The sequence below is a fragment of the Atta cephalotes genome (genome assembly GCF_000143395.1).
Source record: "Atta cephalotes unplaced genomic scaffold scaffold00019, whole genome shotgun sequence".
NCBI lineage: Eukaryota > Metazoa > Arthropoda > Insecta > Hymenoptera > Formicidae > Atta > Atta cephalotes.
Genome location: NW_012130083.1, coordinates 931,868 through 955,225, shown reverse-complemented (window position 1 = coordinate 955,225; position 23,358 = coordinate 931,868). Strand labels below are relative to the sequence as shown.

At 31.8% G+C, this 23,358-nt stretch overlaps 5 protein-coding genes across 5 annotated transcripts in view; 3 read left to right on the top strand and 2 right to left on the bottom strand.

The window, feature by feature from the left end:
• Positions 1–2,930, top strand: part of LOC105618976 (ethanolaminephosphotransferase 1-like) — a 3,923-nt gene extending 993 nt beyond the window's left edge. The window contains exons 4-8 of the mRNA XM_012200506.1: positions 1,428–1,690; positions 1,820–1,977; positions 2,242–2,422; positions 2,511–2,687; positions 2,868–2,930. Coding sequence (XP_012055896.1) covers positions 1,428–1,690; positions 1,820–1,977; positions 2,242–2,422; positions 2,511–2,687; positions 2,868–2,930 — 842 coding nt within the window. The remainder of the gene's footprint in view (positions 1–1,427; positions 1,691–1,819; positions 1,978–2,241; positions 2,423–2,510; positions 2,688–2,867) is intronic.
• Positions 2,931–4,118: 1,188 nt separating this feature from the next.
• On the bottom strand, positions 4,119–4,949 carry LOC105618975 (coiled-coil-helix-coiled-coil-helix domain-containing protein 7). The gene is made up of 3 exons (XM_012200505.1): positions 4,848–4,949; positions 4,542–4,643; positions 4,119–4,220 (listed from the first exon to the last, which is right to left on the bottom strand). The coding sequence occupies exons 1-3, from the start codon at positions 4,947–4,949 to the stop codon at positions 4,119–4,121; spliced, it is 306 nt and encodes a 101-aa protein (XP_012055895.1).
• Positions 4,950–5,575: 626 nt separating this feature from the next.
• On the top strand, positions 5,576–7,062 carry LOC105618973 (exosome complex component RRP40). Its single transcript, XM_012200504.1, has 2 exons — positions 5,576–5,781; positions 6,543–7,062. Exons 1-2 carry the CDS (start codon positions 5,576–5,578, stop codon positions 7,060–7,062), a joined length of 726 nt encoding a protein of 241 aa, XP_012055894.1.
• Positions 7,063–13,635: 6,573 nt separating this feature from the next.
• LOC105618972 (protein sidekick) lies at positions 13,636–17,343 on the bottom strand. Its single transcript, XM_012200503.1, has 6 exons — positions 17,298–17,343; positions 16,225–16,503; positions 15,773–15,963; positions 15,378–15,507; positions 14,851–14,991; positions 13,636–13,799 (listed from the first exon to the last, which is right to left on the bottom strand). Exons 1-6 carry the CDS (start codon positions 17,341–17,343, stop codon positions 13,636–13,638), a joined length of 951 nt encoding a protein of 316 aa, XP_012055893.1.
• A 2,366-nt stretch (positions 17,344–19,709) lies between these two features.
• Positions 19,710–22,693, top strand: LOC105619152 (NEDD4-binding protein 1-like). Its single transcript, XM_012200682.1, has 5 exons — positions 19,710–19,785; positions 19,854–20,201; positions 20,929–21,436; positions 22,289–22,498; positions 22,675–22,693. The coding sequence occupies exons 1-5, from the start codon at positions 19,710–19,712 to the stop codon at positions 22,691–22,693; spliced, it is 1,161 nt and encodes a 386-aa protein (XP_012056072.1).
• Positions 22,694–23,358: the final 665 nt, after the last annotated feature.

Below are 23,358 nucleotides of genomic sequence, written 5' to 3'. Positions count from 1 at the left end.
ATTATATACACACACGCACACGCACACACGCGCGCGCGCGCGCACACACACACACATACACACACACACACACACACACACACACACACACACACACAACTATCTCAAAATAATATAGCAAGATAGTTCTTAGAAAAAAAATAAACAAGTTGCAAAGTTGGCAACGTTACGTTCTTTTTCCTAAAAAGTAACTTGTTATGTCACTCAAAATGTATCGAGTCGTTACTTTTTTTTCTTGATTCTAATAGAATATTATATAGCATTTTTCATTGGCAGAAGTTGTGCGCAATCAATGCACATTAAAACCGTTGTACACAACTCTAATCTAAATGTAAAAATGAGATATCTGAGAGATATCATAAAATGCTTAAAGTATATTTTATCAAATAACATAATAAAATGTATTGAGAATCTCGCAGTTTAACTCGTTCCTATTATATATATTTTTATTAACCTATATACATCTTTACGTCGATTGTACAGCGGCTTTAAAGTGCACTGAATGTGTATCAGTTCTACTAATAAAAAACGCTATATAGCAAACGCTATTATATGCAGATTCTTGCGGTAACAATAAAAAAGATGGAAGAATTCTGTTTTTAGTAGAGGAAAATATTAAAAAGACTGATAAATATGTATATGTATATATACTCTAGTTATGATTAAAACTTTTACATAAATAGAAATAAAATAACGATAAAAGTAACTAATGAAATCGTTACCATTACCTCAAAAATTTAACTGCGTTACATGAATGTTATTTAGAAGAAAATGTAACATCATTACTCAAATGTTACCAATAAAAGTAATGTGTAACAGTAACGACATTACAAATAACGCGTTACTTGCCAACTCTGACAAGTTGTTTATAAATTTTTATTTTGAGCAATAGTTTTTGAATATAGATGTTTATATGTTAGTTACAGACTATTTCACTTATGAGTAATGAGTCGCTTTTAGATAACATTGTTCATAAGTAGGTGACTTATAGTCTGTAGTTAGTTATATTAATACCTTTATTATCTTAAAAATTATTGTTAAAAATAAAAATTCACAATTAATACTTTTACATTAACTTAATTTTTCGAGAATTTTCTTGCTATATAGTATTTTAAGTGAATTTCGGGATACCTTGTGCGTGCGTGCGTGCGTGCGTGCGTGCGTGCGTGCGTGCGTGCGTGCATGCGTGTGTAATAATAATTAAGATAATATTTTTGTAAATTATGAAAATCTATCTTTTGCATTTGAATAAATACACGAACTTACATAAAATAGAATAATAAATTTAAATATTAAGCAATGGATGAGAAAATAATAAACATAATTTTATCAAGAGAAATATGTGTATAAATTATGGTATAGTTATTATGATACACTTTCTTGATTACAACAATAATCTAATTTCGTTTATAATCATTATATTGCAGATGGGATAGATGGCAAACAGGCAAGACGCACACAAACGTCCGGTCCCTTAGGGGAACTATTTGATCACGGTTTAGATAGTTGGACTGCCATGTTGATCACAGTGTGTATGTACTCAGTCTTCGGCAGAACAGATCATAGCGTCTCGCCGCTACGAATGTACTTTATACTGTGGAATGTATTCATTAATTTCTATCTAAGTCATTGGGAGAAATATAACACAGGTGTACTGTTTCTTCCCTGGGGATATGATGCTTCCATGCTGGTAAGTTTGCTATGAAGAAATATGATTTTTAATGTAAAATAATATTTTTTTCATATTACTAATTGACTTTCGTTATTTCATCAATGCCAATCTCTGCTAATTTACATCAATTTTTTACTGATTTTATAGGCAACCGTTATTGTATTTACACTTACTAGCATAGGTGGACACGAAGCCTGGAAATTTGAATTGCCAGGTGGTATATCGGCGGGAATGATGTTTGAAATGTTATTTTATGTTAGTGCACTTGTGTCCAACTTACCAGTCGTTATTTGGAATATATACAAGTGAGTTCATTTTATCGTTGTAATAAATAATACATGTTTAAAAATTATTGTTGTGTACTAAAATATTTGTTGGATAAAAACGAAATGGATCTGAAATTTTTTTTTGTGATAATTAATTTTTTTTTCATGATAATAAATATTAATAAAGTATTCTATATTCAATTATCTAGTTCTCTCTTATTTTTAAAAAGCTCATTTTATTTAAAACAAAATTTGAATAAAAAGTTTTACGTTAATATAATTATCTTTTGAATTATTTTGCAGATCATACAGAGATAAGACCGGGAAAATGCGGACGTTTCCAGAGGCTATACGGCCTTTAGTGCCTTTAGTTTTATTCTTTATAATTTCCACATTCTGGATAATGCACTCTCCAAACAATATTCTAGAAAAAGATCCGAGAATAATATACTTTGCCATCGGCACTATTTTTTCCAATATATGCGTAAGAAATGCATAGATATATTTAACTTAGTAATTTTTTTATTTCTCGCATATTCATTGTATTCATGTAAACGATGTTTATCTTGCAGTGCCGATTGATCGTATCACAAATGAGTAATACTAGATGTGAGATATTACCGTGGTTACTATTGCCAATCGCAGTGGCCGCTGTTTTTTCATTTATCTTGCCAAGCATAGATTTGGAAATTATGTATTTAGTTTCTGTAGTGGCCTTAGTGGCACATATTCATTATGGCACTTGTGTGGTAAGTTTAACGTGACATATTATGATTATAATTATATAATATTAATGTATTTTCAATTAGATATATATTTAGAAAGAGATCTGCAGTTAATGATAATTATTACTTATATTTTTATAATTTATAATTTATAATATTTATATTCTTTCTATTATGCTAACATAATCGGTTTTGTAATTACAGGTACGTCAAATGTGCCGTCATTTCCGTATTCAGACTTTCTCCATAAAAGATCATTCCGAATGACTACTTGCCGACGATGCATGCTAAGAACGAAGAGACAAAGAAAAGGTCGATAAAAACTGACACGGAAAAGCAAGCAGGGAGAAGAGATCTGACACACACATATACGAACTTTTCTTAGGATTAATCACGAGGCATTAACATTTATGACAAAACATCTTTCGAACAGCTAAGAAAGGGAAATTATTAAATCACGTTTTTATGAGAATGTGTGCCATTCACGCGAAATACGATAGTAATGCTGCTCGCAGAGATTTGATAGCACCATTTTATTCTATATATCTATAAAAAAAAAAGAAAAGTGTGTCTGCTAGATATTGCCTATTTATTTCTATACAATAACAAAATTGTCCGAAATGTGTTTGACTATTTACTGTGATATCCTTATCACCGCTTTATCTCCAAGAGCAGCGGTTCGTCCATAAACATTCTCTTCATCATAATATTCTGCTGGGCTTATATATAATATGTGTGTACAAATACTTTTTCTTTGAATGCTGCCGAGCTCATTGAGCAGTGAACTAAAAATGTACCTCTTCGTTTTCGACATGTATCGTCCCTCGGACGTTATTAATCAATGACTAATAATATTGTATCTAGCTATTTTTTTCTTTTTCTCTTTTTTATTAATGTTTGGAAAATTATTTAAATTATTGGCAATAAATATATATATATTTTTTTTGATTGTAAAACATCGTGTGCAGTACTTTAAGATGCATTTAAAAAATAATGTGTACGTTAAGTAAGAAAGGATCGAATGCGTAATTATATCGAATTTATGTATCGAGTGTACATTTGCGTTATATAAAATATGTGTACAAATTATTATATGATTATCTTGTATAATTTTCATAAATTGTAAAATTCTGCTACAATGGAATGTAGCAACTAGAACTAGTTTCTCTCTTTTCTGTTTGTCTCACAGTTGATCGCAATTGTAGATACATCACAAAGTAATGTTTTCCAAGTGTATGTAAAATAAAATTAACATGTATTAAAAGAAGAAATTTAGATGATAATAGTGAAAATGTCAGTTTCTTTTCAATGTGGATTTAATATCTCAAGCTTATATATAAACTTTGTTGGACTATATACATACGTAATATATTACAATGTAATATTGCAAGACACCGAAGAATATTACGAAATAAACAATATTTTTACAAATGAAGCCGTGTGCTATATCTATCATTATCTTGAGTTTAGGAAATCAGTCTTTATTTTGGCGCGCTCTTCCGGAGGTGGCAGGTACGGTTCGATATCTTTCAATTTGCGGTCATGTTGTACAGAAGCCTGTAAGGAAAATAATCCTAATGAAGATATCATTTTGTGGATATGGAGCATTTTCTAGCAAGATATAAATGATAAGGTGTTTTTCATTTAACATCACAAGTGTTCTGTCCCTGGTATCATTGAATATCAAGGAAGATAGAAATGATATTTGTATCGACTTGTATCACTATTCACTTGTAAACAAAAATCATCCACAATTGAATCCTTGCATCTTTATTTAACATTAGCAAACAATAAGAATGAAATGATGCATTGCATTAATCTTTTGCTAAAAAAACGTCCATGAATTTGTATCTTCATGAATTGCAGAAGGAAAATTACCCAGAAATCTTTACAATTCCTGTAATTGACGAAATATGGCTGGCATGTCTCATGAGAGTTTCCTTTACCAGAACTGAGGCATTTCAGAGACAAGAGATACTCCTAGAAATTGAGAAAAACGCAACATGTTAACAACGCTTTGGTTTTCTACCAACAGTATTTTCTTTTATCTACATTTTCTTAGCTAAGCTTTTTCTTCGGCTTTTCTCGATACATAAGCATATACTTGTATCGCTATAAAAAGGAATACCGACAATGTGTTCATGCAACGTTCGATAATTATAAAACAATAAATTATTTAGATACCTTGTAACAAGGATTGTCCGTTTCTTGATTACGTCGTAATGTATGCCTACTTGTGATATCTCTTTGTTTTGTAACACCATTTGAATCTCTTCCTGTATCCATTTTATCGACAGAAAAGAGATCACGAGAAAAGAGTTTACATATAAACAAATACAATTTCTTCCGAAAGTCAGCGGAAGTGTAGCTACATATTGCACTTTTCGCATCCAAGATGAAATAGTTACACAATTATAAGAAACACGAGGCATAAGAAAATCAACCAATCAGAGTTTATTTCATGGAAAGGAAGAAAATAAAAGACTTTGATTGGTACATTTTCTTATGCATTACGTGTTATACGTTATGCAAGAGTGTTCCATTTAAATTCTAAGAAAAAGAGGAAGGAAGAAAAAGTGCGAAAAGTTCAGCTGTAAATGCCTGTAAAACATAAATAAAACAGCTGTAAAGAACAGATTTGAAGAGAATCATGAGAATTTTATTATTTCCTTCTTGACAGTAATACAAAACAAATGGTTAATTTCAGTGTCAATGAAACTCAGTTGAAATTTTTATACTTTTTAACGTTTCTGTCACAATGGTGACAAATCTGCATCACGTGGTCGCACGTTGCGATGGTTTTGAGGTTAGGTTGACGTTTAACCGACAGTCTCAAGTTTCAAGAAAATTACGGGATACACTTGTTAATTGCGCGAATGAAATAAAAAGCTGAGAAAAACTTTTCTCTCGGGATGGAAATTAGCGTAGGCGACGTGGTGATGCCGGGCGATAGTTTAACGAATATCACGTCATTCAAAAAAGAAAACAAAAACGAGAAGGAGATCGTAATCCTGGGCCCTGGACTGCGTCGTGAGGACGATGCCGTTCTCATTTGTAAAGCGGGTGTTCTGAGGAAACGCGAGCCGGCCGTCTACTATGTGGATAGCTATCAAAAACGGTACAGAACATACAAAATATCATTTTTAGAAGAATAAAATGATATTCATGTCGACTGTGTTTCCTAAAAGGAAAGCAGTTTATGCTTACCATTTAGTGATATCATCTGTTTACCATTTAATGATATAAATCAACATAAATATCATTCTATCTTTTTTGACTTAAGTCTTGACATTGAGCAAGATAGAACTTGTGTCAAATTGCCGATTTGTGTCAAATGGAAAACACTCTTATCTCTTGCTGAAAAGCATCTTGTAACACAGTTATACTGAATCTATAAGATCCATTTAATTTAAAGACACTAATTAATTTTAAAGAACTAAAATAATATTGTATAAAAAGAGAATATTAAGTACATTTTAATAAGAATAATCAAAACTTGCTGTAACATAAAGAAAATTGAATATTTTTGATAAAGAGATTTAGAATTGAGTGAGTATAGTAGGTAGACTATCAGTTTTGGAGGACTCATTAATATGAATTCATAAAATACATGAATTTTTTTTTTTCATTTTACATTAAACACGCATGTAATTCAATCCAATATCTTCAACAAAAATAGAGTTGGACCAAGCTTCAGTTAACTTAATTCTTAAACAATAAATGAAAACATGGGTAATTAAGAGCCTAAATTTGCAGTAATTGCCTGTATTTTCATTTATTGTTTAATTTTTATCTCAAGAGCTCAACTTTAATTATTCTTTGTTAACTTAATTCTCCTTTTTTGTTTATCCATTTTGAATTATTCTTTATTTTACACAGATACATTCCCAGTCGAGGCGAGAACATTGTTGGTATAGTGACGCAAAAAAGTGGCGACATTTATAAAGTAGATATTGGAGGTAGCGAACAGGCGACACTATCTTATTTGGCTTTTGAGGGAGCCACGAAGAAAAACCGACCTGATATACAAATCGGCGATTTGGTGTATGGTAAATTGCTAGTCGCCAGCAAGGATATGGAGCCGGAATTAGTATGTGTGGACTCTCATGGCAAGGAAAATGAACTCGGTATGCTCAGTTCAGATGGCATGATGTTCACCTGCTCGCTGAGTCTCATAAGAAAATTACTCAATCCGGAGTGTCCATTGTTCAGGCTACTTGGAAGGAATCAGGCGTACGAACTTGCCGCTGGGATGAATGGCAGGATATGGATCAAGGCGCGATCGATTCAAGAGACAATAGCCGTGGCAAACGCTATTCTAGCGGCGGAATTCATGGTACCTAGTGAAATGCAAAAACTCTGTTCCAAAATCGAGAAAATATTATTTCTTGCAGCTTAACGTGACTTTGAGGAAAATTTATTTGGATGGATTATTAATGCAAAAGATTAGCATCGAAGATTCGATGCTTTTTTTTTTCATATAAAACTTAGTAATTAGAATAATGCCTTAAATCAACTCGAATGCGTTTTAAAGCCAGTTCCATCTTGGCATGTAAAATAATGACTACTTGCTTATCAATGACAGTTACATTTATTGTAATATTTGCAATAAATTCTGTAAATAAATCTGGAAGAGTTTTCTTAATTGATATTTTATGTGTAGGAATAATATAGAGTGAGACAACCATTTGTGACAACCTGATGAATTAAAACTATAGGTACAATTATCACTAAAAGATGTTATCGTATGAATGTACATACAGCGGAAGCGATGAATACATGATTGTACAAGATATTAGCATGAAACAATATAATTTAATGTGTTAAAAGAAAAGAAGACTCGCTTCGTAGGAAATTCAATGTTTAATTTCGCTTTAACAAAAGAAACTTGATGACATTCGGATATTACACATAGATATCGTATTACACTAGTGATTGCAGACAGTATCGATATAAGGATACAGAGTGCAGAGCGCTGCTAATTATGATAATTTTCATTACGTCTCGCTGATATGTGCCTAGTGTAATGCTCTCTTCGGCTTGTGCTTCGAGCCGTGCGCGACTATATACGATGTTTGTAACAGTCTAGAACAGTGACGGTATTTGCACTCAAGCACAACCATTACTTTCATCTTACAAAATATTACTCGGAAAACAATATCTAATCCAGTGAATATATCATTATGTTTTCGCAAAATTTCCATTTAATCAAAGATTACATAGCATCTTTGTATTTAGTGGAATGTATTCACTGCCATCGCTTTCTAACTACGCGTATACATATAAGAAAATCATTGGCAAAACAATCTCAAAAACATTATTCCTGCTGTTAATAAAGAGAAAGTTAATGAAGTAAAATTAATATTACCTTCTTTTTATCACTAAGTAGATGTCATGTTTTACGAAATTAATACTATCTTCTTTTTAACTCTGAATATACATTAAGTTTTATAAAATGATTTTGAGACATCGAAAAGTCCATATGATTTTCTAATTATTGACATCACATAGAGAATGTTTTTGCGCCAATTCAAACAATAACAACTTATCGCTAGATACATATATACTACTGTTGACTAAGATTTTGACAGTGAAATAATATATAACACAATTGTAATATCAATTAAAAAGAAAGAAAAACAATAAGTATACATAAACGCAACAGAGTATATCTACGCAAAAAAAAAAAACGATAAAAGATCTAGCAAACAAAAACAATAAGTATTAATAACAGAAGTATATTATTAAAGCTCAACTATTCTTTTTTGGTCATTTATGGCCCCTACTTCATCTCACAACGCCATACTAAAATAAAATTCTATGACACACATCTAAATGCTACAAAAGAGTACACCGTGACACCTTTCAGGATCGGATTTTTCTTCAGTATCTACATCACAGATCTAAAAAAAAATTCAACAGATCTTCACAAAAAAAAATTTAAATTCTTTTTAGAAAAAAGGAAATATAAGATAAAACAAATGCAAAGGCCAAGGGATTAAGATTATAACTCAAAAGCTGCATCTCTGACTAGTTAAAATTATATATCGAATTATAATATTAGAAAATTTATATTTACAGAATTACTATAATTATTCAGAATTAATTACTATTATTGCACATAATTATGACTACAATTTTTTCTCATATTTCGGAATGTTTTCGGATTCCTAAAATCCGATCCCGAATACAATTTATTATATACTAAATAATAAATTATTGATAACCGAGTCAAATTATGCATTCACGATATAAATAATTGTGGTATTATTTGTTGTAATACATCTTTTCTTTCTTCATTGCTTTTCACTATGTTTTTACGAATGCTACTACGCCAGCGACATGCGGTAAGTGTAAGTTTCACGAAAAGAAACAAAAAAGTTTGCTAGTTACACAATAGGAAAACATCCAGTGTCTGACATTAATTATCTACTATGAAACTATCGGTAGATTCTGTCACATCATGGAAGAAGCCATAGCGTTTTTTCTCTTTTTTTTCTGTAAAAACGACACATACGTATGTTCATCGCACATCGGGATGTAATTAGGCAGGCAAATATGTATGTTGGGGACGATACATGGTGGCACTAGCAACCATAAACATACTAATCTATTGGCATTGTGCTTCGCTTAATATATACGTTTCATCAAAGAGTGCATTAATCATCGAGGTATATTGGGAATAATTATGCAGGATATAGGATAACGATTGTGCACGCACTAACGCGGCAGTGCTGTTACATAAGCGATGTAACAATAGCCGATGAAAACAAACTTTAGAGAAGCGGGGACAACTATTCGCGAAAGAGGATGAATATATTGATTGATGCAATACTTAAAACTTAATTAAAGAGAATAAAAAGAAACAAAATTAAATATAAGGCATCGACGAAAGAAATTACATTGCAAAAAATAATGAAATAATGATCTGAAAAAAGATCTCAAATTAATTTCACTTAGTATTAAAGAAATTTTTTAATTTTTTAGAAAACAAACGTTTTCAGAGTCTTATGTGATACTAAAAAGAATAAATTTAATGATATATAAAATCTTAAAAGATACTACTAAAAAGAATCAACATAAAATAAAAACTAAAAGTTATTTGTGAGAAATTATTCTCTCAGGATTGTCCTTTTTGATGCCTTATCTTTAAAAATTACAAACATATTGTGAAAATTGCGCCTAGGGATTACTACAATAGCACATAGATTATTACGATGTTTATGATATGAATATAAAATATCTGCCATTATTACTGTAGGTATACATTTACATTCGCGATTATATAATCTCACATCATGAAATATTTCCCTCTACATTATGATTCATTTTTTTGTTCACATTTATCTATTATCGGCGATTTTCTTATACAATCCTAATAGTAGAAAGGAATAGAAAATATATTTGCTATGCAACTATATATAAAGCGCGGTTGGTGTATGTCAATTCTTCATTCATGTCAGAATGCCATTAACGTTTCTCACTTATTAGTGATAGTGATGAGATTTGCAGCGGACGTGTTTTCTATATAAAAAAAATAATCTCCATTAGACAAATATGTTTTACATGCGCGTAGATATGCTATTCCCTCCACACAGTACAATGGCAGAAATTCCATGACGCATGATACTTTTTTTTCAAGTTTGTTATCGCAATCTTTATATCAGCTTAGTAGTTAGTTATAAGAATAATTTGTGTTAGATTATTAATGCACGTTTCATCTTTGAGATAAAACGGCTTTTTTTAGCAATTTTTGCTATAGGCATTAGGTATATTTAATATTATATTTGATAAAAAGCAAATGGTTACGCCTAAAAATTCTAATGGAAATCTGAAGAGTCGTATTAATCGAAAAATTGGATAGCTTTATATGCGCTTTGCAAATCGTAACAAATTAATAAGAATCAATTATATAATTATAAAAAATAATAATCCTATAATTATATTCATAAATTATAATTATTATATAATTCAGAAAAAAAATCAAATTTATAATCATGTAAAAAAATTTACATTATTATAATTTTTGGTTTAACGTTACATATATCATTCTTATATATATAGCGTTTTGGACAAAAATAATACGACTCTTCTGTGGTAAATTAAAGAGGGATGCACTATACAAGTAACTTTCGTGAGCGAGATTTGTCGATCAGCAAAGCAAGACGCAGAATCACGTCATAATATAGAATCATCGTCTCTCTCTCGACAAATAGATAAATATTATCATCAGGTTTCAGCATAATCGTAATGTATATAAAAAATTGTCTTTACTTATACCTAAAATAGCATGATGTTTCGATTATATAAATATATTATATATGTATATATGTGTGTGTGTGTGTGTGTGTGTGTGTGTGTGTGTGTGTGTGTGTGTATACATATACACGTATTTCCATATCATTATCATAATTATTATTGTATTATTTTCTTATATATCTATATACCATTCACAACACAGAGTGCATAGTACGAAGCTAAATGTCGATCCGCTTATTCTTATATCGTCATTCTTTTATGTACATACATAAATATGTATATTAAAGAATGTGTTAAAAGAAGAAGCAAATCCAAAGCCTCAGTGTAACAACGCACAACCAATTTTTATACAACCTGCGTGCATTAAAGTATCATATCACTTTACTGTTGACTTGAAACTTATATGTGTGCCATTATATTTTGAGTAAATTTAATAAATTTAATTTATGAAACATTACGTTTCTCGATCATCGAGAGATATAAAGAAGAGGAATATGTTTAAATTATTATTTAGAATAATTTTACAAATTATATACAAATTATGTAATTAACAAATACTTTAGGAGATAAAGTGTTGTGTTTTCTCTAGTAAACAACGATCAGCGGTTAATTAAAGCAACAGGAGAAAATATAACTGATGTAAAGAAACAATTCGATTGTTGCTCCTACATCAAACACTCTTTCTCATTAGTAGGAATCAAACGTCCATCCGTTAACTATCGTATCGAACGTTAACATTGAAATCTTGTGCACACGCACAGTGTCCCAAGAGCATTGCAGCATGTCCAGTTGCTCATTTTAATTATAATAGAAATTCATTCAGGTCTAGTACGACAGCGTTATTCAAAATATTAATGTGTTTTATCTCCATCTTATTTAAATGTATAATTAAGTGCTAGTGATTATTAAAATCTTATTATTGCACGCGATGCAAAATGCACATTAATCTTCGCGCGTTATAGGCTGCTGTACCAGGCGACCCATTTCTTTACTGCCTCATTTTCCGATGATGTCAATGAAAGATACAAGACTTCTTTCTCAACTAGAAAACATCAGAATATCGTCGGAAAATGATACTATTGAAGTGGAACGCCACTTATCTTCTCATATAGTTTATTACATCTATTGATAGTTGTGCTTTGCAGAGTTATCCGTCCGTTTCTTTTTCCTTAGTCGCTGTTTGGGAAAATTTGATTTTTGCGAAACGACGTGCGAGTCGTAGACTGCATAGACATAGTTGTGGTAGTATTAAAGGTGGTGCAAAAAAGTGTGCAAAAGCAATATTGCGCATCCCTCGAGCAGTTGCATGCAGATTGTGAAAAATATTACGGACAAAAATCTAATACATGTAAAAACAATATATACTATATACTGTTAGAATTAAAATAATATTCTTGTGTCTATATATTCTATCGAATCCTTTTGATTCGCGAGATTTTTCCACGGAGCACACATAACGAGCAGCAGCATACTAACAAAGACACAAAGAGTGAGAGTATCTAGTATAAACATAAATTTGTTTAAAAAAGGAAAAAAAAAGACTTTCGCAGATATTCCTAGGAAGGACTTTCAACGACTTGTGCACACCTTAAAAACGGCAGTAAATTCGTCATACTTTATATATGTAAATATATATGTACGATCCGATTGCTTAAATGATAAATGAGCATATTAAAATAATCCTAATACTCGCATGCCATTCGCGCACATTGAGTTACTTTTTCAAAAAGATAAACAAGTGCAAAATACATCTTTCTCTTTTTTGAATATCGTTCGATCATTACGTGATTCACTTTGAGTTCTTTTAAATTATACTCTTAAGTTACAGTCTTACTACAATTCTTTTGGCTCACAGGAGTTCTACTTCCTTTTAAGCTCGATCACTGAGCAATCATTGAATATGTCTCATTGAGAAACTATACGCGAGAAAGACAAAGAACGTCCTGCAGTAAACATTTCTAAAAAAAATCTATTACCTCCTCTCGCGAAGAAATCTGACGTGGAGTCTTACATTCTGGTTTTGAACACTTCATTGTTGCGTTGTAACATCAGAGATCGAACGAAAATCGAAAATCGAGAATCTTCATTTTCTTTTTTTTTCTCAATTCCTGTTTCGACAGTCTCGTTTGTTTCTACAAGTTTAAAATCATAACATTTAATATCATTATATTTTGATAGATACAACTCCCACAGGTTCTCAAAAATGAGCTTTAATCTATCTATTTTACTTTCTCTATCACTTTTCTCTATATTACTGCACATATAAAAATCTACTTACGCTTTATCCTTGAAATTGTTTGTAAATTTTCCAAGAATAATAGCAATTTTTTACAAATATTCCACTGGAATCCTTAATCGCATTAAAGAGATATGGGTTTTTGCGAAAATTCTTTTAGAATAGAAGCGGTTCTTTCATTCGATCTCTGATTGCAAGAGAAAAGTCGAGGAAACTAGCGAGGCACTTGAAGCTAATGATGGACTGCTGAAGTGTTCCGAAATTTCCCCGAAACGTATTCTCTTTTCGCCATGATCGCTAATAGTTCTGTGTTTTTTAGTCTATCAATTTCGTCCATCATCGTTTTTCATTTTTTCTTTGTAGACAAACTCGAGGCCTTTCCGATTAAATTCGGTTACTTACGTTCGAGATGACGTAGAAAATTACGTCCAATTTATTCACTTCGGAGCGGAGCAAGTTTAAGCTAAACAAAAAACGCTAAAGCCGTCTAGGTTGCACAACGCTGTTGTTATTGAGGCGTGTAGTCGTCTGATTGTTGAAGTTCTCATCTTGTGGTACATGCTCGGTGCGCTCATCGAAAAATCCCGGATTCAGAATGATGTTGGGGACGAGCTCAATCACCTCCTGCTCCTCCAGCTGCGCTGCAATTTCGGAACGGAGATTAATTTTCATTAGTCTAGGCCATGGATCTCATTAGCTTCTACCCTCTCCCTTCACCGGTTTTTCTTTGTCAGGTATTGTAAATCATTTACGCCTCGAAATTTCGTGTCGGTTATCGTATTTCCAAATTATTTCTGACTGATAATTTCTGATTGATAATTTCATTAATGCAACAATAGACTATCAGATTCCGATGCCAATCAAAACGCCGTTTGCCTGACAAATGAACCTGCTACCTTTGACGTACCTCGATAATGTCAAAGATCTTATCGATATTACTTAACTAAGTCATAATGCTTTCTATGACTATCGTAATATTTACTATTCATTCATCATCACTAAATTATTTTCAGCAGGCTCGTTAACATTATATATGTACAGCATAAGAAATATCTAATTGGAATAATAAGAGAAAATATTCGTATATCAAAAAGATTCAGTAACCAGACAAGTAAATCTGCGGCAAGAAAATTCTATTGAATAGGTCGATATTTCATTCCATGTGCCATATATCGTAAAAGATAAAAATATTGTTTTATTTGTGTGCTCATTGTTAGTGTGCAGCAATCTGAAAAGTGTCATATTTATATAATTGATGGAATGAGATCTTCGTTAAAGATCCATGATGTCGTATTTGTCAGTAAATGTTGAATCTAATGAGAAGTTTGCAAGGTGCTCAGAATATACAGAAACGAGATATTGTAAAAATATTAATTTTTCGAAAAACATGGCTGTCGCGTAATAGAGAGAAGCCAAAGATTAAAGTTATAGATAAGTCAGCTAAGTCGGCTAAGATGCTAACAGGTCCTGTTGTTTGTTAAATGAATATGATGTATGTTCTTCAGCTATAACTTGCACGAAGGCTTCTATGGAGAGAGAGAACGATTTTCTCGAGCATCGTGCTTATTAGAGAGGCCATGAATGTTATGATCATCACCAGCGGAAAGTAGTAGTAGTAGTAGTAGTAGCAGCAGTAAAGAGACAGAGTAGAAGCGGAAGCTCTTACGATACATTATCAGATAGGATGCTTACAGGGTGCCTTGCACTCGCGATACAGTAGGTAACAAGTACCTAAACCAAGAATCATAAGTGTGCCCATCACTATACCTACGGCTGCCACCCAGACGCGTGTATCGAAATTCTCTACGCCGGCTAAAAGGTGTCGGGCGAGCTCTGAAAATTAGTTATGTCACACAATAAAGTTACGTTAGTTTTAGCTTAGATATTGAAATATTTAATAGAAAGATATATCTTGTAATTTCTATAAAAGATGTTATATACATATGAAGAATGTATCAAAAATATTGTCGTTACGAATTTATAAAATTTTGGATTTGATATCACCTTTAACTCACATGCTTCAATATTCAAAAATAACTTTCAACAAGTAACTTTTAAATATAAGTTTAATAAATAATTACTTTAATTTAATTTAAATAACGACAACAGATTCAGCTACAGATTTATACACAGGCTCTCGAATCTTTTATTTCAATAATAATTTTTATATACAAAATTTTTTATCGCAAAATAATTATATAATAATTGCAATAAAATACCCAATTCTTCTACACTGTAATGAGTGTGACCCTCGACCTCCACGACTTCTCCTTTTCCTAGCTGATTGGTTGCCCACACTCGGAACGAGTATGTAGTGTTTGGCACCAAATGATACACATCTATCTGTCTCTTTAAAATAACAAAACAAAACATTGTTAGTCTTAATTTAACTAATCTTTTTTTTTATAAGGAATGGAATAACTTAATAACGTTATAAAAAAATATTTGTTTTTTTATAGTCTAATAATTGAAATCGAAGCAGATACAATGTTATAAAACAATGTTACGCTATTGCGATGATTGCAGTATTATATAACATCATCAAGTTATCTCGTCACGTTTTTTTTTTCAACATCCTTATTTTCTATTACAATTTCCAGATCAAGATATTTACAGAATTTGGAGGAATGTGTGTCGGAATAATGGGCTTCCATTCTTCCGGATCTTCACCCGCGGCTGGTTTCAAACGATATTCGGCAGTGAAGTCTATAATAGGATATCCGCCGGTACCAGCCACTTCCCAGAGAATGTTGGCCAATATCGTAGATGGCTTGACCCATACATTGTGCAGGGCTGGGGGAGGTGCTAAAGACATAAAAGAAATATACAATAAATAAAATTTAAGAGTGTATTTTAATAGACAGAGTAATGCTTATGCTAAAACTTGATTGAATAAGATTCCTAAAATTACTACCAAATCTAAAACATGAATTAAAATTTTTCAATTAATCTAAAATTCATTAACTAATTGGTTTTTTCGAAACATTTAACTATATTTAAAAAATGTTACTATCTGTGATCACAAATTGTCTCATATAACATCAAGGTGCCCAAGCTATAACATACTTTTGACTTCCACATTGATCTTAGCTTTCACAGTATCGTCCAAAGTGCATGAATAATTGCCGGCGTCATCCACGCTGACATTTAACAGTTCCAGCACACCATTTGGTTCAATTTTCAGCCGTTCTACCTGTCCATCCTCCCGTCCCTCTCTTATCCACATCACATTGGATTCCTCAGAATGTGAAAGATCACTCTCCTCGGCACAGGCCAGTTTCAGATCTTTACCCACGTCCACAGCAATGTACCGCATTGGTACCACAGCCAATGCTTCCTGCCATCCTGCAAGTTCACAAATCATTCATCAACATTTGTCTTGTATATGACTATTCATGATAAATCATTAATAATAACTGTTTCATTAGACTACTATTTATTAGATGACCTAGGCAAGCAAATTGATAAACAAATTCATTACACCTAATAAAAAAGACTGCTCTGTCAAAAACAAACAAGTGTAGCCCAATAAGTAGTAACCACAGCTGAATACATAAAATTGTATAAGAATTATTTAATTTACAGATTTCGAAATTTAATCGCATCCTATTTCCTTTTTTCTTCATTCTCCTCACATAAAATATAACTGTATATTTATTTCAAGATGTAATTAACATGAACGGATCTTTAATTATTGCGATGCAATAATTCAACCAGGAAGCATCTCATTCTAAAAAAGATCTATAAAAAAAAATTAGCAAAAAGAAAGAAAACACAATGACGACAAAGAATTGCGTCGTGATCTCGGCAGGTGGTTTCGCAAACACACCACATACACACTCTATCATTACTCACGCTTGCGAATGACGTAGACGACGATAGCAACGGAAGTAGTGCAAAAGCGACGGAAAGCAGCGAGATAGTCTGTTTACATAACTACGACCCTGAATCGTAACGATCATCCGCGCACGTATTGTAGCCGGTCGCGGATTGCATGATCATTGAATATGGATCACGGCATTGTTCCTCGAACGGAAGCGTATCTCTTTCTCTCTTCCTTCCTTCCTTCCTCACGCACACACATATATACTCGTTCTCTTTCTCTCTTTTGTTAATTATCATTCAACGAAGGTTCTTACCTGCCAGAAAGAGTATCAGCAACGGTAGCAATTTACGTTCGTCCATTCTGCCATAATAATACACCTAAATGGCTGGCAAGACCTTATTTTGTCACGGGACTCTCCTCGATCGCATCTCTCTCTCGTCTCATATCGAATGGTCGCTCTCGTGGTTTTTTTTACTCCGGATTTTTTTATTCCGGATTTTTTTACTCCGGGTGTACGCTAAGAGGATAAAGGAGAGAATAAAGGAGAGGAAAAGGAAGAGGAGAAGGAGGAAGCGCGTCACTCGGAGTCGATCATTGCCGCTGTCAAACTCATCTCGCCGCGTACGTCGTTTACTTTACACACCAACCGTATGTCACCAGCGATCGCTACGCGAACACCGCCCGTCCGGCGCGCCTCCCTATTTTATTGAGTCGCGATCCCAACGCCCCCTCTAACTCACTTTCGCGCGTCCTGTCTTATCGATCACCGATGTATCTTCCATCTAAAAGTCGTGATCAGACTATGGCCGGTATTCATAGTCAGATCTTATATTCAAGATCGTCCTAAATACGATCTTAAGAAGTCACGAACCAATCAAAAGGCTGCATTAGCGTCTTAAGACATTATTTAAGACAGTCTTTAAATAAGACTCGATGAATACCGTCCTATGTATTGAAAATTGAGATTAAGATTAAGATTAAGATTGATATTCGATCAATGAGAACAGAGCAGGTTGAGATTGAAATTGCAGATTGAAATATAGGGCTCCTTCTATTTTTTCAATCTTCAATCTCAACCAATAAGCTTCCAGTATTTCACGTGACTAATCCACGTGACTAATTTTACCAAGTGTTATTATTATATATAAATACGTTAAAAGAGTTATAAAAAAAGTACATTGACAATTCAATTAATTAATGAAAATATGTAAAAAATGCTTCCGAAAATAGAAATATGGAAATAATAATAAAAAGAAAGAATATGCTTTGATACACGAAGTGGAAAAGCGTTCAATATTATGGGTATTGTTTGACTTAATCTTAACTGTTGTTGGATACAATTTATAAGTGATTGAGCAATCTTCAGTCTTAATCTCAATCTCAATCTCTAATGCAGTCTGATCATAGCTTAAAGCCCGTGTTACACTACGGATTGCAGACGCGGATTGGATATAGCTCGCGAATTACAGATTGTCGATTGGCCAATTACATAGAAGTAACCAAAGATTCGGATTGTGAATCGTGAAATAGGTAAACTTCTATTTTTACGATTCGTAATGCACAATTCGTGTCAAGTTTAGATCATTTATTGTGTATTTTTCAAATAAATTATTTTCTTAATTTTGTTTTATTCACATTCTGTAAATTGCAACAAATCACAACAAACTTCTTTTAAATTGATCCTTTTCAATTAGATAATCTTTTTAAATCTAAACTTTTTAAATCGATTAGGATCTTCCAATGACAGTTCTAAAAAAAGATTATGGTGCATCCTTTTATCTTTTCTTCTTACAATCCATTTATGAACTCATATTTTTCGCTTAGGTCTACTTAATTTACATCCATACATAATTAAAAGCAACGAAGATGCACATAACTTTTTTTTTATATATTGTATTATTTATAATAATAATTGTAATTTATGTCATAGTCACCAATAGCATGCACATTGAAAACCGAATTCGTAACAATTCATAGAACGGAAAATCTGAATTCAATGATCCGCAATTTCAATTCGATCCGCGTCCGCAATGCGTAGTGTGATATGGACTTAAAGCTGCGTTCGGTAAATGCAAATCTGAGGCATCAAAGTGCTCTTTTTCTTCAGTGCGTGATGTATGCTATAATATAAAAGCTTAAACACAATAGGCACAGACAATAGGGAATAACGAGCCGTTCAATCAGAATTCTAGGATATAATATCGAACTTATACTCCAGAACTCTGATTGGATAGCTCGTTATTCTCTATTGCCTGTGCCTATTGTAAGGCACTTACAATAAGCCTTTAGAACATTCCGATGCCTCAGATTTGCATTACCGAACGCAGCTTATAGAGTTCTACATTAGTTGCAAGCTGATAACAAGTTTGTTGCGATAGTCAATATGAAGCGTTGACTTCAAAATATAAGCTTCAGATTGGCTATCGTAACAAACTTGCGATCGACTTGCAACTAATGTAGAACCGGCTTAAAAGAAAACCCTTTATAATCGAGATCGAAGCGCCCTCGTTTCAAGTTCAAGTCAATTAATGAATTTCAAAACAACAGCGATAAAAATCGCATGGTACGAATGTATCAAGTGACCGAAGTTTTACGAAAATCTCGAGATTGTATTTCAGAAAAGTACGGGAGTAACTAACAATCTCGCGGATATTGTTTCTCTCTCAAAATCGACTGTTGAACATAATTCATGTGATCGCAAGATCTACATAGGAATTGGTTGAAGATGAAAAGAAAAAGGAGTTTAAATCGACAAGACTCTAGATATTTTTATAATAGTCCATTGAATGTTTTTAGGAAAAGGTAATTTCTGACCGAATTAAATTTTTATATCAAAAGATTGTTAAAGACTTATGATTTTTATCAATTGGTATGGTGAATTTCATTAGTTTGATAGATGAGAAGATGGTACACAAGAATAGGAGGTTATCTGGTGGAAAGTTGAAAAAACAAAATGCAGCGAACTCCTCTAAAAGAATACCTTCACGAAATAGTATAATTGTCATCAATGACAGCGACAGTGAAAGAGATGATAGAAATGAAGACGCCTCACTCAGCGTCATTGAATGTAGTTCAATATCATCTTTTCAACAAAATAAAAAACTGAAAACTGCTACCAAGAAAAACACAAATAAATCATCTGTAATATCATTAGATAATGATTCATCTATACTTTGTTTGACAGATATGCAGGAATGTTTAAATGAAGAAAGTATAGGTGAGTTGACTCTATTTTCTAATAAAATTCAAAACAATTTGAGTGTTTTCTCCAGTAAAAAACACAAAAGTGCATTTCATTTATGATTATTGACACAAACATCATTCTATCTTTGGAAGAAACAAAGACAAAATGACACTTTACCATCAATAAGAGAAAAGCATCTTCTGTGTAACACATTAGCCTAGTTTACATTATATATGTTTAGCTCCTTACATGATAGATCAGGCTTGTTCAATTTGGGTTCTGGAGTCAAAACGCAAAACCATCGACACAAAAAAATTCAACGTAAGATTTCAGAGACTGTAAAGTATTAATATGTATTGATACTTATCAATACTTTATATAGTTATATAAAGTATTATATAGTTCTTATATAGTTCTAATCCTACTAACATTGATTTTTTTTTATATCAATAGCGTTTTAGCTCCAGAGCTCAAATTGGACAGGCCTGTAATAATTATTCTTATTTAACCTACAAATTAAACAAAGATATATAGATAGAGGCCTAAATGTATGGTAAATTAAGTCACTGAAATATGATTAAATCATTTTCTCTTTGTACATTTTTAATAATTGACAAACAACAAAGATATAATGAAATCACTATTATAATACATCATATACTTGTCTACTTGACATAAATGATTCATATTAAAATACTGTTTTAAAGTAATATCTATTAAATACTATTTTAAAGTAATATCTGTATATTATGACATTTAGCACCATCACAAACAGAGGATGATGTGGTTGAATTATGGTCATGTCTAAATTCATTAAATATGAGTAAAGACAAGAAAAAGCATAAAAGAGAGAAAAATGCAGATAAAAATAAAGATGTGAGACATTATTTTGATGAGACAAATGAGATGTTTGTGATAGATACAACACCAAATTTGAAATATCTCAAATTTTTAAGAGATACAAATACAGATACATCCGAATATGTATGGAAAAGAAAAAGAAAACAAGATGTATCTTCCAATAAAACTATAGCCAAATCGTTCGTTAAACCCATTAAGCGAAGCACATTGAAATGTTCAGATAACAGTCAAAGAAAAAGGCACTGTGGAAACTGGAATCCAAGTCCTACAAAATTAAATATACGTTATAGCAACAAGTTGCAAAAAGAAGCAGAGGAAACTCAGAAAAATACAGATGAGAATATCGGAACAAATTCAAAATATAAATTAAGAGAGATAATTGTTGACGGTTGCAATGTGGCGATGAAGTATGATACTTTTTTTCTAATCATATATATTACTGATATGTTATTGATGAATTTTGATAAAATGCAAAGATTAGCTAATTATATACAGGATGTTCTCGGATTAAACTACCAAACTTAAAATATGGATGATGTCCATCGGCTGAAAGTGTCTTCCATATGACTGTGGATGAAATTCCTAACATAGAACTAGATCTTCGGGTACTTATTGATAGATTTTGACTGAAATGTAATATGATGGCTGTTCTTCTTTCATTTTGCAGTGATGCAAAAACTCCATCAGCAGGAGAATTCCCGGGGAATGGGAATATATTAAATGACCCAGTTTCCTTCAGTCGTTGAAATGTTAAAGAGAATACTGATTTATCCGGCAATCTTCTGTTCAGAAATCACGCGACGTATTCATGGCGAGCAGTTAGCATTAGCATTTCCGTCACAAAATCCATATAAATATACCATGTCGGCATATTCACTATTGTATATTAGAATACGTACGAGACATGATTATAGATTTATTCTACAAAAAGCACTCAACGAACTAATAGCTACAAACTATGAGCTTTGCGAACAAAAGCCTGTCAATGACCTTCGAACTTCAAAACAAAAATAGAGATATTTCAATTATTCATTCCTATAGTTGTGTATATAATTTCATAAGTAAATATGTCTTGAACGAAGCGTTTGCGAGCATACATCCAGAGGAACATTTTTGTTTGTTTTGATTCTGAATTCATATTTTAAGTTTGGTGGTTTAACCTGGGAACACCCCTATACTTATAAAATTATAAAGATTGCAATTTTAATGTATATCATTTTGAATTTCTATTTGAGGATATGATAATCTTTATATTTTAGCCATACACAAGGTAAAGAATTCTCAGAAAAAGGTATCCAAATAGTGGTAAATTATTTTAAAGAGAGAGGTCATATTGTAAAAGTTTTCTTACCACAACACGTTCGTAGAAAGGAACATACATTTCTTGAGCAATTGTACAAAGAAGGAACAGTCATTTTTACACCTAGCCGCAAAATTGGTGGTAGACAAATTACATCTTACGACGATCGGTATCACATTTTTATTATATAAATAGAAAAAATAGAAAATATATTTTATTACATTCTTTAATACATAGTAGGAATTATTTCTTATATAGTAAAATGTTCATATTTTTCATATATAATATTAGATGCAGAATATAATATTATATTCTTATTGTATATGTATAAACGTGTCTTTACAGAAGTATAAGTAATCATTAGATTATAAATAGATTATAAATAATCATAAGAAGTATAAGTAAATATTAATTTCTCCGTATTAAATAAAATATTAGCAAAATGTCAGCAAATGCAGCAGATTTGATCAGAAAGAAAAGAAAAATTAGCAGACTGACATCAATTACGAACGCATTCTGATCCTGCTCTGTAAACAAAATTGTAGGATCAATTATATATCTTGAAATGAAATGAAAATAACTAAATTGAGTGAATTTACTAAAATATTTACAATTTCATTAGTTAATATCTAGTAAATTGTTCATTTTTGTTTCTCATTTTAAGATATACATTTTAAGATATCCTTAAGATATCATTAAGATATAATCTCATTTTAAGATATCGTTTACATAATCAGACAGTAGATTGACGGTAAAATAAAGCAATATCTAAGTATATCTGATGGCAGGTAGTAGAAATTAAGCAAAAGTTGTAAATCCTGCTCGGTCTCTATTGTTCTGCTAGCATAGCATGTCAGCAGACTCATATTTCTCAAGGGGGGATATATATATATATATATATATATATATATATATATATATATATATAGTAGTACGTCGTTACGTTACGTTAATTTAAATTTAAAACTTAACTAATTAATTAATTAATTTAATTTTAATTTTTAAACTTTTTTAATAAATAATTAAATT